Source organism: Hevea brasiliensis, chromosome 8 (assembly GCF_030052815.1).
Source record: "Hevea brasiliensis isolate MT/VB/25A 57/8 chromosome 8, ASM3005281v1, whole genome shotgun sequence".
Classification (NCBI taxonomy): domain Eukaryota; kingdom Viridiplantae; phylum Streptophyta; class Magnoliopsida; order Malpighiales; family Euphorbiaceae; genus Hevea; species Hevea brasiliensis.
Window position 1 is genome coordinate 12453839 of NC_079500.1, and position 12856 is coordinate 12466694.

The 12856-nt window shown below is 33.4% G+C and overlaps 2 protein-coding genes across 6 annotated transcripts; both read right to left on the reverse strand.

Moving 5' to 3' along the window:
* Positions 1-626: 626 nt before the first annotated feature.
* Positions 627-5864, reverse strand: LOC110652238 (phosphoglycerate mutase-like protein 1). Of its 4 annotated transcripts, XM_058151301.1 has the most exons (11): positions 5649-5864; positions 5003-5073; positions 4741-4848; positions 4527-4606; positions 3093-3255; positions 2610-2684; positions 2370-2458; positions 1615-1734; positions 1249-1527; positions 999-1043; positions 823-920 (listed from the first exon to the last, which is right to left on the reverse strand). In XM_058151301.1, the coding sequence occupies exons 2-9, from the start codon at positions 5057-5059 to the stop codon at positions 1251-1253; spliced, it is 969 nt and encodes a 322-aa protein (XP_058007284.1). In that variant the 5' UTR covers positions 5060-5073; positions 5649-5864; the 3' UTR covers positions 823-920; positions 999-1043; positions 1249-1250. The 4 variants fall into 4 exon arrangements, 3 of the variants coding, with proteins under 3 accessions (XP_021663488.2, XP_058007284.1, XP_058007285.1); XM_021807796.2 differs by lacking the exon at positions 1249-1527 and having other exon boundaries at positions 627-920; positions 5649-5860; XR_009150588.1 differs by having other exon boundaries at positions 808-920; positions 999-1527; positions 4741-4925; positions 5649-5863.
* Positions 5865-7498: 1634 nt separating this feature from the next.
* Positions 7499-11126, reverse strand: LOC110652239 (receptor-like protein EIX1). Of its 2 annotated transcripts, XM_058151303.1 has the most exons (2): positions 10838-11126; positions 7499-10739 (listed from the first exon to the last, which is right to left on the reverse strand). In XM_058151303.1, exon 2 carries the CDS (start codon positions 10708-10710, stop codon positions 7684-7686), a length of 3027 nt encoding a protein of 1008 aa, XP_058007286.1. In that variant the 5' UTR covers positions 10711-10739; positions 10838-11126; the 3' UTR covers positions 7499-7683. The 2 variants fall into 2 exon arrangements, with proteins under 2 accessions (XP_058007286.1, XP_021663489.2); XM_021807797.2 differs by lacking the exon at positions 10838-11126 and having other exon boundaries at positions 7499-10831.
* Positions 11127-12856: the final 1730 nt, after the last annotated feature.

The window sequence follows — 12856 nt, forward strand, 5'->3', positions numbered from 1 at the left end:
TTTTTTAAAATAGAGAGATAAAATAATTAATAATATTAAAAAATATATATACTAAATAATAATTTACTAAAAAAATAATTTTCATCCACCAGCATAAGTTCATATTATTTATTTTTCAATTTTTTTCTCTTATTTTTCTCTCTTATTTATCACCAAAAGATAGAGTTCTTTTTTCTGCGTCCATCACTCGTTCACTTGTCTATTCATCATTAACTATTATTATAAAAAGATGGATAACGTAGACTAATAACACTTCTTTCCACTACAATTGGGCTGCAGATAGCCATTTGAGATTGGAGACTCACTAGGTAACAGTTAGGCACTTATTTCTTATCCACTTATCCAGCTGACATGAGATCAAAACAGCCGTTCTTAAAAATATAGATGCTTTCTATGCTAGGTTGATTAAACTTGAAGCTTGTGTTCCTTTCAAGCCTCAATCATGCACATATGAAACCTTTCTGTGGAACGAAGAATGGGGAGGGAGGAGGTAGTTCTCAGGTTTGAATCTTGATGAGATTGGGGAGGGTAGAGGTATTAAAAAGGGAACATCAATCCCTGTTGTTTAACTCATTGAATGAAAAAAATGCAAAAACTTAAATATGATTGAATATCATGGTACCATCTCAAGCAAGAACTCATCCCAGTTTTCATTTCAAATAAGCAGCCTATATCTGTTGTAATTAGAGTGCATCGTAGCTCTGGGCAACAGAAATAAATATTTCAAGAGTATGGAAGCCATTGTTTTCCAAGAATGCCAATACTCAATTATGAACGCTCAACTCAATTTCGATGCCTTTAGTGCTTAGATGACTGAATTTGTTTTGGGTTTAGCCTCCTCCAGAGCATCACTTGGAAGATCCAGCCCTCGAGGAATCTTTCCAGTATAGTTAGTTGTTGCAGGATCTGATCCAGTCATACTGAAGAAAGAGTTGCAAATTGTAAAATTCCTGAACTAGACAACAGGAATGCTTCTTTATTGAAGATTACAAACTCACCTTCTGTCAACAATGACCATGGATCGAAGCTCACAATTTGTAAAGCTGCAAGTGCATGCAACAAGTCATTTCTGGTTTTAGGATGGGTAGAACAAAAACATGGTTGAATTTACCATGTGCAGTAAAAATCTAAAGAAAACAGCAGAGCCTACCTCTGGACCACTGGATATCACATCAGAACAACAGGATGCATTGCAAAAACAAAAAACAGACAAAAAACAAATATGCAGCCATAATACAAGGATTTTACCTTTATAAGCCACAACACAAAAGCAAAAAGCATAAGAATAAAGGACCAAAGCTGCAATCATTTATGTAAGTGGTAGGGCAAGCATGAGCTTTCAGCTTGAATTTTGTTGACAAAAAAGGTTCCAACATCTCTTTTTCCCCCCTTTTCAGCGCAGATTTGAACAGAAAAGGAACATTACCACTCCACTTTTGTTGAAAAATAATGAAAAGGAAAAGTGAATAAGTTGTAGTCAATAAATCCAAAGAACAAAATTGCAGAATCCGACAGAAACTCAGAAGCCTGCACAAACAATCTACTAAGCTAACAATTGATGCATAAAGAACGCCAATTTATATCTTTAAGGTAACAGGCATCGTGGACACTTACCGATTGCATATTTCTTTTTTCACCAATGGGTTACAGTCATTTCCAAATGCATTCAAGGTATGAAACAAGAACCCACTGTGGGTAACTATTGCTATCTCTTTCTCTTTCCTTGTCCACAACCTGCAAAGTGAATTGTTGAGGTCCAAGGTGCAACATGCAGCACAAATTTACATCAAATTATACATATAGGAACATATATGCCCCACTTTACCAATCACAAAATTTACTGTAGAAATTGGACTGCAATATGGAAGAAATTATATCTAAAATTGGCCACAAATTGTGATGCATATGCTCGCTGCTGAAAATATATACATGATGTTAAATACAAGTCTTATCTTTGGGAAAAATTGCTATATTTTATTCTTGTGAATGATGAGATCTTGAAAGGGCAGGTTAATTTGAAAGTTAAATAGAATATATAAGGAAAGAAAATTAAATATAACAGTCAAAATGAGGATGAGACAATTAGAATAACCTTTTTAGTTCAGAAGGTACTTAGTTAATTTTATTGACATGCATTGATTAGTTGATAAAAAAAAGGCTCTCAAAGCTACTAGCATCATGTGTAACCCAGATCATTCAGTGTTTCAAAATTTTGGATGGCCAAATGCAAGAAGGTTGGTATAAGCCTAGAAGATTCACAGTTTTTGCAGTTACATTCTAAAGAACACACTGTTTCCAGAGTTATGAGATTCTAGAGAAAAAAAAAAAAAGAAAAAGAAGAGCTCAATCAATAACCAGCAAATATTTACCAGTTCATGAACTTTAATCCCCTGGCAGTAAGTTCTTCAGTTGTCTCTCTCACATTGGCCTTCCACAGTACATCTTCATCAGTTTCTATCTGAAAAAGAGCATCAAAAGGTTATTGAACAGGACAACTAGACAATAACCAGAATTTAATCTGACCTAGAAAAGCTACTGAAAGATAACAGCATATAGAGAAGCTTATAATGGTTACTTGTTCACTTTATCTTAAGTATCCAGGTACTTGCCAATGAAAAATCAATTGCAGGGAAAAGAAATTGATAGTCACTGACGTTTCGCCTCTTGTCACAAGGATGCACACCCTGCAGATCAATATGACTTATAAGAGAAAGCGTAAGGCTCCATTTATGGACTTCAAATGCAAGAATAATGTTACCAATATATTACCCATTTTCCTCCAGAAAAGTGAGAACCATCATGAACCAAGTTATATAGAAGCTCAAAAAAGTTCATTTTATACCAAAAGGGTAAAAGTACCAGCATTTGTCATCATCCAAATTTTCTACATGAGAGCATTAACTATTTCCTCCAGATGCTCTAGATAAACTTAAATGTGAAGGCAACCTCCTCATTTCATTGGCATGATCGAAAAGTTTATAATGAATCAGAACTAAATTATGAAGCAATTAACAATTTGTTTAAACATTATTTCAATTAGAAGGATCTATTGCATAAAATCTCAACAAAAGCAAATATCATAGAAAACTTACAAAATGTTCTCGACATAGTTCTACAGCAATGAAAGGTGGGGAATTGAGACTTGAAATTGCAGCTCGACCACTGTTTCCAGCATTTGCCACCATCAGTGGCAGTGCATCAGTCCTATCTGTATAGCTGTCACCGCCAAAAACTCCAACAGCTGTTTGCAATGTCCTAGAAGTCACAGTTATCATTGCTTTAGGAAAGAACATCTTACAAAAGCATTTGTTTTTTCAGGGCACAGAATCAATATGAACCAACCAAATTTTCTAAAAGGACAAAAAAATCCTATATTCCTACACTTAAGCCAATATAAGATTTGTCTCTATGTAATTTGGAAATAGCAGATAGTCTATTTTTGCAACAGATTCTTGATAATAACTTATCTCTAGAAACAGTACCTCCAATATTTTAACTCCACCCAAGAATGTAAGAACTTTTACAATGCAAAATTAAACTACTCAAATGAAAAAGCTGTTGATACTAGTTTGCTGAGGTTATTGAAACCACAGCCAATAATTAATATTCTCAGTAGTCAACTCTTCTTTCTTAGTGGGATAGGAAAAACAAAAGGCCTGTACTGTATTTGAACTCCAGAAATTTTGGTCAAACAAAATAAAATGAATTTTCAACACCAAGAAGAGACCGCAAAATCCAATAACCAGCAAAGTTTGTGAGACCCTGTTTGGAATGATTATAAAAAAAAAAAATACAAAGATACCATATGTACTCTGGAGATATAATTAAACTGAGGAAACTATCAGAAGCAAACATAAATCAAGCAGAAAAAAAGCAGTAAATTAGTTAATGAGGGCTACTCATAAGCTAAAAGAAGTCAATGTAAAGTTGTAAACAACTAACTCTAACAGTGCAGTACAGATACTTCATTCTATCATCAAAATGGCTGAAATTTTAGAGACAGATAAATTACAAGAGAATGATCAACAAGTTTCTTTGAGAATGCTGTTTGTGCATGCGTCTGCATTAAATAACAATGGCATCAATATCGTGTATTCCTCTAGGAGGGATACAAGTATTAACCAGAGGTGTTTATTCCTTTCTAGTTGGATACAACCATGAAAATGTTCATAAATCTCATTAAACATTAGAAGCTCAACAAAATTAAGAACATGACTGTGAGAACAAGTTGACCAAACAAATGACATTTGTCATTAAGCATGTAACTTTCCAAACCAATTAACTATATAAGCATCTCAAATGCAGCAGAGAACAAATTTCTAGATGAACATTTTCTTATAACTGAAAACAAAAAGACTCTTTCTTCCTATCCACTACAAAAAATTTCTAGACTTCAATGGAAAAAAATGTTGAATTTATTGCTAGTCATAAAACAAACAGAAAACAACACATTGTTAACGATTGACATGTTAAAATTTATCAAAAAAAATGCTATCAACAGGAGCACCAGATGCCGGCTTCAGCACCTTAGCAAAGGAGATGCAATAACCAAATCAATCCTCTTGGAAAGCCCACATGTGCGGACATGCCTACGCAAATTGTCAACCTATAACGGAAGCAAAAAAGCATTATTATCAGATTACCTCCGTGTATCTCCAGAACAGATGTTAACAACATCACTATTATTTTTTTTTTCCTTAAACGTTTAGCATGTGGAAATGTTAATGGGTTTTGTCTTACCTGCTGCCAACCCAGTTGAGTAAGTTGTGCATCAAAATATTCGGGAGACAAGCAAGCTTTGTAGTTCTTATCTCCCTCTACATTGTGCATCCCTTGTGCATGCCTCACCTGGATGCATGGTTTTATAAGACCAGAATGCCTTGTTTTGCGAGCAAAAGCCAAGAAAGAAGGCAATCGTGGACGCCCTTCAGACCAAATATGTAGCAACTTCAAATCCACAATGGACACAGTAGATTATTTGAAAAACAAATTTGATACCAACCAGGTGAAGAGTTTTGCAGCGGTGCAATGGAAACAAACTTGGACCTGGACAATCCATATCTGCAACTGAACCTGATAAACATCAACTTTCAAATATAAGAGAAGACATGTAATAGCATTAAACCTGATATAAAATACAATTATATAATAAAAAAATATTAGCTTCAAAGAAAAATGAAAAGAGGAAAATTCAAGCAAGTTTACAAGCGAAATTATCAAAAAAGAGCAGAGCGTTTTAACAGATAGTGTAATAGCGTAAAATAAATGATGTAAACTCTCTTGTAATCAATTGTCACAACATCTACAAATTCTTAACAGTATTTCAAATTTCTACCACAGTTATAGATCTTCTCTTGCTCTAACATAAAATCAATCAAACTGAATCAAATCTAACAAAATCAGCCCAAAAGAGAGAAAAAGCAAAAACAAACACAACACACATCCATTAGAAACAAAGAAAAAAAGGCAGAGGACAAGATGCCAAAGGCCAAAGACGAAAAAACCAAAATACCCACAATAAGAAAAGAAAAGGAAAACGAAAAGGAAACCCAGTAACAGATAAACATAATAAACAGTCAAGAAAGTATTATGAATATAGAGAGAAGTTTTCAAGAACTATGGGTTTGAAGGGATGGTTGTAAAGTTACCTGGGCAGGAAGAGGAATAGGAGAAGAAAGGGCGTTCAGTTGTGAGCCAGTAGAGTGGAAAAAATGGAGTGGCAATGCCAAAAGCGCTAGGAGATATAGTTTGATGATTGATTGGACTGATAAAGTTGCAAGTAAAAATAATTTGATCTTGTGGTTGTCTGTGACTCTCGGTCTACCAGAAGTAAGAGTCCGTCAGTGGGCATCCCTCCCAGATCTAGGTGAAGAATCTTCTTGATGAGGTGGAGGATAAAAAAAAAAAAAAAAAATCTTTTTTATTTTTATTTATTTTAATTTAACATTAACAAAAGAAATTTTCTATATATCATCTCAATTAATTTAAAACTAAAATTTAATTATTTAATCTCAAATATATATTTTAATTATTCATTGTACTAACATAATATTTTCCAGATCAATAATCTTCTTTTATTAGTTAATTTAAATATTTATCTCTCAATATATATATATATATATATAATTTTCATTTTAAATTTTCTTTTTTTAACTTTATAAAAAAATTATAGTCTACCAAGTTATATAAAAAATTAAAAGGATTAACAACTTTTCAGAATATTTTAATAGTTACTTTTTTTCAACTATCTTTCAATCTCTAATTTTACATAAAATTCAACTTAAATTATTTAAGTTATAATAATTTTTTAATATAGGAGAACGAGCATAGCTTAAAAGTGAACCGGATGAAAAAGGGAATATGGGAAAATCATCAATTTCAACTCAAATTTAATTAATGTTTTTAATATTAAAATATATTTTAAATGTATTTAAAATTTATTTTTAATTATTTAAAATTATTTTAAATTCAATTATTATTATCTAAAATATACTAAACTTATTTAATTTTATATAATTTAATTAATAATTTATATAAAAATTTATAAATATTATTATAAAAATATATATTTTATATTTAATTAATTATTTATATAAATAATTTTAGGTAATAAATACTCAAAATATAAATAATTTTAGAGTTCAGTTTGATTGATAAATACTGAAATATAAAATACACATTTTTATAATAATATTTAAAAATGTTCATGTACTATATTTTAAGTAAATAGAGTTTAAATATTTTATAAAATTATTAAAATTTTAAAATATAAATTATTAATAAAAAATATTTTTATATAAATTATTAATTAAAATATACTAAATTAAATGAATTTATATATTTTTTAATAATAATAATTAGATTTCAACAAGTTTAATTTATGATAAATTTTAATTAGATTTAAAATAAATTTAAATAATAAATATATTAATTAAGTTTGAATTTAGATAAATTGATTTTTCAGTATTCAACCCGCCATCCCTAGCATGAACGTGATAGCATAATTTAATATTATTAGCTACTTCATTCATTTATTCTGTAAAATAAATTAAAATTTTTCTTTTTTTTTTTAATGCTTTTCTTACCTTCATTTTTATCAGTACATTTCATTAATAAGCAAGTTAAATGAGAAATTATTATTATTATTATTATTATTATTATTATTATTATTATTATTACATTTGCCGCTCTCTTTCATGTTTCTCTCTCCCTCTCTCTCTCTCTCTCTCTCTCTCTCTCACACACACATACACACAATCTCTGTCTCTTCCCCATTTGTCTAATCATCTCTCTTCCCTGTTTTAATCTCACAAATCCATGAAACTGTGCTTTAGAATTCCTCAAGCTTGATAATGACTTTCAAACCCAAAATGCGTAACACCCCCGCAACATAAGAATCAGAGCCACAGTTCTTCAAAAAAAAAAAAAAAATCAGAGCCACAGAATTTTGCCCTACAATCAGAGCCACAGAATTTTGCTCCACTTCTAACTTCATTTTATTAAACATATTCAGGTGATTAGCTTCAAGAATTGTACTGCCTTCTTAAGCACATGACAAGCTTAATAGAAAGAACTCTGCGCCTCTATTTTTATCTCATAACAAAAGTTTTTACTTCATTACAATAATCTAGGAACTGTTTACATGCAAGAGTGGCAAAATACTAGTGCAGATTGTACAGGAATTCAAGCTTGAAATTTTGCTGCAATTCTATCCACAAAACCAAAGTATATATCCCCCCAAGATGTTCGGATTGCAAAAGTTAAAAAAGGAAGCAATAAGCCTACTGCATATCCCAGCCCACTGCTCAAGTAAAACCACTTATCAATAAAGCTATCATCATTGTCAGAGTGGGCATTCCCTCTGCCGTCTGAATCACCTGTCCCTCCACCATTTGAACCATCCTTTGAACACTTTACTGAAAGGGGACTTCCGCATAGACCCGGGTTCCCAGAAAAGGATGATGCATTAAAAGTTGTCATCTGATTTGCATTAGGGATTATTCCTGACAGGTTGTTGTTTGATACATCCAAATACGCCAAAAATGTCATTGAAGACATGCTTGGAGGAATTCCACCTGAGATGCTGTTGTCTGAGAGATCAAGTGATAACAATTGGCGTAGTTCTGAAATGCTATTGGGAATCCGGCCACTGATATGATTTCTTGACAAGTTCAAAACCACCAAACCGATCAATTTTGTTATTTCTTCAGGGAGCTCTCCATATAAATTGTTTCCTGAAAGGTCTATGCTAGTCATAAGGGAAAGAGTCTTGGTGTATACAAGAGGCTGGCCATACATGTTCACAGCTAAGTTTTCTTGGTAGTACTGTGTCATGTATGATCCATAGAACAAATAGATGTTTACAGTTTGTTGTCGAGCCATGGCCTTAAGATCTCCAAAGCTAGCAGGAATGGTGCAGTTCAACTTGTTTTCTGCGAGGTCCAGAACTTGCAGGGAACTCAAATTTGAAAGCAATAAGGGAATTTCCCCAAAAAAGTTGTTTGACCTCAGGCTAAGTATTCTAAGATGTGGGAAAGCCTGTCCAATCCAAGGTGGAATATTTCCTGTAAACCTGTTGTTCCCAAGGTCTAGAGTTTCTAGACAAGACAAATTCTGGAGAGATGATGGGAATTCTCCTGAGAATCTGTTGTTGCTTAAGTGAAGCGTTTGAAGTAAACTTAGCTGACCTAAAGATGCTGGAATCTCACCTAAAAAGTTGTTGTTTTGAAGGTCTAGAACCGAGAGAAAAGAACTATTCCCTATGCTTGGAGGAATGACTCCCATCAAATTATTTCTCGAAAGATCAATGACTTGAAGTGATTTCATCTCTCCAATAGAGTCTGGGACTTCAGAAGTGATTTGGTTGTTTGAAAGAGAGAGGAAGACCAACTTTGGCATGATTTTACCAATGTTGTCAGGGATAGGACCATAAAATTGGTTATTAGAAAGATCTAGCAGCTTGATTCCTTCACTTGGAAGGGGAATGGGTCCATAGAAGTGGTTGGAACTCAAATCAACTAGTGCAGAAGGAGCTATATTTAATGGATTTGGCAACTGACCTTCAAACTGATTAAATGAAATGTTCAACACGGATAGGTTGCCTGACATTTCCCAAAACCATTCTGGTATTGAACCTGAAACACTGGCATTTGGGAAATGTAGATATTTCAACTCCTTTTGAGATCTAAGCCACTCAGGAAACAAAGGACCAAGATGGCACGAACCTATTTCAAGATACTGCAGCTGGAATGGTGGGATCCAATCAGAACTGACATTTAAAATGAATGAATTTGCAGACAACAGCAATAACTGCAATTTACTTAGCCTTGAGAAATGAACTTCTGAGATAATACCTGTCAATTCATTGATAGAAACATCAAGGGTGGACAAATTAGAGAGTTGTCCTAAACTTTCAGGCAGAGTACCATTTAGTTTATTTGCTTCAAGCCTGAGTTTGGATAGATGCTGCAAATTTCCTAAAGAAGCGGGAATGGGACCTTGAAGTGAGTTCCACTGCAAATTGAGTTCCACGAGACTTGTGAGCTGGCCCAACCAATCTGGCAAGTTACCAGTTAATTTGTTCTCACTGCAATCAAAGTCCTGCAAACTAGGAAATGGACCTTTAGAGGGGCAGCTTTCTATTCCTTCAAGGAATTCAGGTAAGCTTCCTGTCAGATTATTAACTGACAAGTTAATATATTGCAAATTACAAAGTTTTCCAATTGAGCTTGGAATCCTGCCCTTGACATTATTGTGAAACAAATTGAGGTAAGTGAGAAAAGTCATGTTTCCAAGGGAAGCAGGAAGTCTTCCATGTAAATTATTGAGTGCAAAATCAAGAACTTCTATACTTTCCCAGCTTCCACTAAGTAGTTGGGAGCAGCTGGCCGTGAGGTTGTAATTGTTTTCAAGCTTCAATGACTGCAAATTTATCAGTTCTCCAAAGCCAAGTGGAATTCTTCCGTATAAACTGCTAGAGCTGATATCGATTGATACAAGGCTGCTAATATTCACAAGCCAACTAGGTAACATGGAATTGAACTTGTTACCGTGTAGGTCTAAGACAGCAAGTGAAGTAAAGTTAACGAAAGTAAGCGTAGAAGTGAAAGTTGATAAACCACAAGAAGGCAAATGCAACTCAGTTAAACGAGAGAGCTTACTGAATGCCTCAATCCATCCTAAACCTACCATTGAAAGGTTTGATTCAGTCATTTCCAAATATTTCAACGAGACAAGACCAGTCACCCATTCAAAGTTACTAACAGATAAATAATCAGGAAAGCTGGAAGATAGATCAAGGTATTGCAGCCTAGAGACATTTCCAAGATTTGGAGGAACCGCACCACTAAACCCAGCATTTGATAGGTTTAGATATTGCAAATTCTCCAAAGAGGACAAGAAATCAGGAATTGTGCCATTGAATGTGTTGAAGCTCAAGTCCAGATATCTCAGGGACTTGAGTTTTGTCAGTGAAGGTCTAATCTCTCCGCTCAAGTTCCAACGTCCGTACCTGCCAGAGGCATCATAGCCTGATGGATATGGGTTGTGGAGATCAACGGTAACAACAGCTCCAGAGCTCTTATCGCATACTATGCCCCACCATTGACAGCAATTGCTTCCTTTCCACGAGGAGATCCGGTCCTCATAATCTTCAAGACCCTTTTTGAAGTCGAGAAGAGCTTCTCTGTCAGATCCATTGCGGTCCACCATTTGGGCCTTTCCACTGAGAATAAATTCTCCTGCTATCAAACAGATAACAGGCAATACAATAAAAAGTTGTGAAATTGTCTTCATTACTAATGCATAAGATTTTTGAACTATTGTAATGACTACAAACCATGTTACTCCAATATATATAGAATCCATATGAGTCAATTGCAAGGAAGTTTCATCTTCTTCAGGGAAGTAAACGGTCAGCTTTCACTGATAAAATAATCACCCATTGTTTTCACTATTCGGAAAAGGTTCTTACATGCAGTGTTGAAACTTGAGTATCATTAGGAGGCAGAAAACAAGGGGGACAAATAAAATAAGAACATCTAGAAGTGATATCATATTTCATAGCAAGCTCTTACTGTTTCTTGAAATGGAGATAGGCATGGAATAATATGAAAGAAATCATAATTAAATCAGGTCCAGCTTGAGTCAACATATATTGGTATCATTGTTAGGTGAGACTTCATTTTCATTGATTGAACAACAACATATAAAAAAAAATAGTCTTGTGAACATTTATTTCCGAACATAGTTTTTCTTGGCCGCGAAGAGCAATACACCTGGTTTGGCAGGTTCCTGTGGAATGACATTGACTATTGTCATTTTTTCTTGAAGAAATATTTAAGACCAAAGAACAAAAATCAAACGTTGATTAACAATGAGACAAAATTTTTTTTAATGTAACTTTGAAAATTTTCAGCCTGCTGCTGAATTATTTATTAAGAGGCAGTCACTAATTCTCCCAAATTATATATTTGATTGGTTCCTTGGAATAGAGTCATGACATTAGTTAACAAAAGGCACTATCATCATTAGGCTATATGTCACTATTGTTGATTTGGTTAATAGGCAAGAATTACTATTAGAAAATGACATATCATTAGTTATATACAAGAACTATGACCTTCTGAGCATTAATATATTTTCTCTTCCAAGTTGGGAGGAACTAATTGAACTAGCGGTCAATAAATTTGGAAGAAATCATATAGAAAAGGCCCTGAAAGATACATACAATTATCGTTTGATCCTTACTTAAAAGTGTTAAATTTGAAAACAGTGCTGGGCATAATATATATATTCCATTGATTGTGTTACTTCATACTTAGGCAAGTTATTGTTGTAATCCATTTATTTATATTTACCCTTTAATTTTTCTATTTTCCTGATGAGGGATATGTAATGCCAACAAAAAGACATTTGGTAACTATAATATTACAATCTTAAGTTAAAAAGAGCTTTGTATTGTGTTTTGTATCCAAGCGAATTAGCTAGCGAATCAATTTGTTGAGCACCCTTCCAGCCTGAGCCCAAAAGAGTAATCTACTGATAATGGTGAAGATATCAAGGCCTCAAGCTCTTCTGCAGTAGTCCACATATTGTCCCCATTATTTTGCTGCTGCGAATATTTTAAGGAGACGAGACCAGTCACCCATTCAAAGTTAGTAACAGATAAATAATAAGGAAAGCTGGAAGATAGGTCAAGGTATTGCAGCCTAGAGAGGTTTCCACGATTAGGAGGAATTGCACCACTAAACCCAGCATTTGATAGGTTCTATAGTTATTTTATTTCAATCAAGTCCAACTTGATAGCCCATTTGAATTTCTCGCCCATAGTGTATATGTGTGTGATCCATTAAGTTCTTAATATATTAGGAACAAATTAACACTTTAATTTTATCATCAATTCATAATTAATTAATTATTGTAGATCATTATTGATATCTAGCAACGTGTAATAACCATCCAAATATTAAAACTTATCAAAATGATTTGACTAACTTTTGAGTGATCAGTCTATCAATATAATTAATATCCCCTCATCATAATATTCTGATTTAGACAATGATTATTGAATGTGTCTTTTATGTATATATCATTTCTGCTCTTCTAGTTTGATTGATTAATTAAATAAGATTTCTAATCTTATTCTATCTTGCACAAGAATTTAATAATCCACACTGGCTAATAACAATTAAAATAACTCAACTCAACTTAACTAAACCTTTATCCCAAAGATTTGGGGTCGGCTATATGGATTCGCTTTCTCCACTCTAAACGATTTTAAGTTAAATCCTCAGAAATGTGTAATGCTTCTAGGTCATATTGTACTACTGTCCTCCAAGTCAATTTAGGTCTATCC